This window comes from Equus asinus, chromosome 12, assembly GCF_041296235.1.
Source record: "Equus asinus isolate D_3611 breed Donkey chromosome 12, EquAss-T2T_v2, whole genome shotgun sequence".
Classification (NCBI taxonomy): domain Eukaryota; kingdom Metazoa; phylum Chordata; class Mammalia; order Perissodactyla; family Equidae; genus Equus; species Equus asinus.
In genome coordinates this window covers 52,676,846-52,680,000 of record NC_091801.1, presented here as the reverse complement: position 1 = coordinate 52,680,000, position 3,155 = coordinate 52,676,846, and the positions used below count along the sequence as shown (strand labels likewise).

At 56.7% G+C, this 3,155-nt stretch overlaps 1 protein-coding gene across 4 annotated transcripts in view; it reads right to left on the bottom strand.

Moving 5' to 3' along the window:
- Positions 1-970, bottom strand: part of ZFPM2 (zinc finger protein, FOG family member 2) — a 438,154-nt gene extending 437,184 nt beyond the window's left edge. The window contains exon 1 of one of the 4 annotated variants that reach the window (XM_070481467.1): positions 834-970. Coding sequence is in view for 2 of the 4 variants with exons in the window: in XM_044780829.2 (XP_044636764.1) it covers positions 834-873 (40 nt within the window). In the remaining 2 variants the exon portion in view is untranslated. Of the gene's footprint in view, positions 1-70; positions 257-833 lie in introns of those variants that run through there. The other 3 variants (XM_044780829.2, XM_044780831.2, XM_070481468.1) reach the window with 3 other exon arrangements.
- Between the last annotated feature and the right edge of the window lie 2,185 nt (positions 971-3,155).

Below are 3,155 nucleotides of genomic sequence, written 5' to 3'. Positions count from 1 at the left end.
CCACCCAGGCCCTCAGGGGCTCAGGGCTTGGGGCACGCTCTCCCCCGCGCACCCGCCGCCTTGAACTCACAGCTTCCGCGCCGGGAAGTGACGGGCGGCCCCTCCCAGCGAGGCCGCCGCGCGCCTCCAGGGCCAGAGGTAGACCGACTGCCCCTCGGCGGAGCGTCACGGCGATGCGAACGGGACGGGTCCGGAGCCCCCGGTGCGACCAGCCCGCCGCAAGCCCCCGGCGTGCAGGGCGGAGGCGCACTGAACCCGCTGCAAAGGCGCGAACTTTTACACCTACTTTTTGTTTCGCTTCGGCTCTGGCGTGGCTCTTGGCACCGCCCAGGATCGGGACCCAGACACGGATTTTCCACTGCCTGGGGACGTTGCCTTCCTCGCCCCGAGGTCTCCACCAGCTTTTCGGAGAACTAAGTTCTCACCCTCGTTGCTAAAAGTGGTCCCCAAGAGCAGCACCACGTCAATCGCAACAACAACAACGACAACAACCACAATAATAAAAATCTCCTCAATGAGTGGGGCTGCCCAGTCGGCTAGACGATAAAGCAGCGCTGGCTAACTGCGTCCGGGGGTCGGAATTAAAAAGAAACCCGGGAGCGCGAAAGCTGAGCCGAGCAAAAGTGAGCTGTTCGGCGCAGCCTCTTTCTTGCCCGGCGCTTGGCTGTCTGTCTGTCTGTGACTGACTAGTTGTCCCTCCAGGTGCTCAGGCAAAGTTTGACAAATCCGGGGCACCGGGAGCGGATTTCCCCGAGTCTCCCTCCCTTTCCCGGCCCGCGCGCCCCCCTCCCCAGAAATAATCCACCCACTCCCGGCCTCGCGTGCAAACTTACGTTTGATCTGCCGGGGTTTGCTCTGCTTTCGCCGGGACATCTCGGCAGCGGCCGCTGCCACCGGAGCTCCCGCGGTGCCCGCGGTCGGGGCTGCCGCTCCCTCGGCTCCCGCCGCTCGCGCCGCCGCCGCCGCTGGCCAGGCTCGGGCCGCCGCCGGCCGGACTCCAGGTGCCCCGGGCGCGCGGTATCCGGGCGCTGGGCTCCTCCGGGAGCCGCGGATCCACGTTTGGAGATGAGCAGGCAAATGAGAGGAGAGAGGGGGGCAGAGAGAGAGTGACAGTGGGGAGGGGAGGGGGGAGTGGGAGAGCGATTGAGGGGGCAGAAAACGGGAATTTACAAACGAATGGACAGGGAGAGAGAAAAGGGGAAGGGGGGGACGCGAAAAGAAAGAAGGAAAAGAGAAGAAGGGAGGGAAGGGAAAGCGAGCAGAGGGGAGAAGGGGAGAGAGGGGGCGGAAGGCGCGGGAGGAGGAGCGCGCTCGCTCTCCCCTCTCCCCGGCTTGCGGGGCAGATACTCGAGCGCCGCCGCAGCCGCCGCCGCCGCCGCCGCGCTCCGGGCCGCGCAGGTCTGGCTCTGCCGCGGGAGGTGGCGAGGCGCGGGAGGGAGGGGCGCGCCGGGGCCGTGGGGAGGGGAGACTATTCCATCAGCGAAAGGAGGATTGGCTGCATCCAAAGCCAGTCCGGATGCAAACTAGGGCCCCGGCCTCGGTCGGGTGGGGTGCAGGGGAGCGCAGTGGGGGATTGGGGGGGTAGGAGGTGCGGGGAGGGCTTGGAGGGGGGCCACCTTCTGCAGTTGTCACCGCGTCAACTCTTGGCAGCTGTCAGAGCACCCCTCCCCCTCTTCCAGGCAACTTCTTCCAACAGCCCCCTCTGATGGACCCCAACTCTCCTCTCTAACGCCTCGCCCATACAGCGAGGCACAAAGAAATCTCAGTCTCTCCATAAACTTTGCGCTTCCAGTTATGCCGCCCCCTCGCCTAGCCTACACCCCCACCCTGCCAGCTTCTTGGCAGGAAGGTTAGGCCACTGGCAAAATCCTCAGCGAGAGCCAGCTGATCACAAATGCCAACTGTGTGTCTTGGGGCCAGTTAAGTCCTCTCATCTGCCCCAGCTCTCAGGAGACCATTTCATTGCTCTCAAGGTTCCCAGGAGACCGCTGCGGACACGGACCATCCTCTACTTGGCCCGCAAGGATGGGTTGCTGAGCGGAATCCCAAAAGCGCTCTTTCTCACCTCTAATTTTCATTTTTAGATTGTAAAAAATCCGAATTTGGAGACAGGCAGATATTTTTCACACATCAAAAAGCAGGACCATCAGCTAGGTGATTAGCCCCAGGTGGGAAATGAGCCATCTCTAATGAGAATACTGACTTTTTAAAGAAGTCTGTGGAAGTTCTGAAGTCCTACCCCAGCCCCATGACCTTTCGTTCTTTTAGTTCTTCTGCCACAGGGAAGCAGCCAGCGACTAATGAAAGATTTGATCTTGCAATAATTTCCCAAGCAGGTAAGACCCAATAACTATTTTGTGGTTCTTTAGCTTTCAAAGTTTTGTTTCATTCTTACTCAATTGTTGTGTGTGTAGTATGTCAGAAACTGCAAGCCAGAAGAAGAGCAAATTTTGAAGTGGTTTGCATAGTTATTATTTTGGCCAAGTTAAGCTGCATGAGTTTCTCATAGTTTCATATACACTGAATATTAAATATGTTCTCCCGGGTGGGCTGGAAGGAGCTTCTATCCAAGTGACAGTGGAACTGGCCGATTTATGTAATCAGTATTTACTAATGAACTCCACAACAGTTAACATGTATCCCCCAGATACTGCTGACTCCTCCCCCTCCACCACCACCAGGTTGTGAGAGCACCCATTCTGATCTGAAATTGTGCCCCACTTTGTTTGGTTGACTAGCATTCATGTGAGCCCCACCAAACTCGTTGCTCTAAAAGGGTCTGGGGGTCAGCAGAGAGCCTGGGCTGATTGAGCATAATGCGGGAGGGACTGTAATCGCTGTCATTTATAACCCCATCAGGACATCTTCCGGAAGGTGTAAAGAGTTGCCCTGTGAAAGGTATGGCTGAGAGAATCTTAATACAGAGCTAAAGACCAATTGTGAATTTTATTACATTACCATTAGTACTATTACCATATGAGGTTGTAAGAATACATGGTCCTTTGCAGTGGAAAATGCACTAAATGACAAAGTCTCTCCCCTGAAGAACCAAGAAATTAAAGCCCTAAGTACCACGAAAAGCAGGGTTATTTGTGTTTGTGTGCGAAATGAATAAGCAGACAGAGAACCACAGATTTTTGCCTCCTTAATTTTCA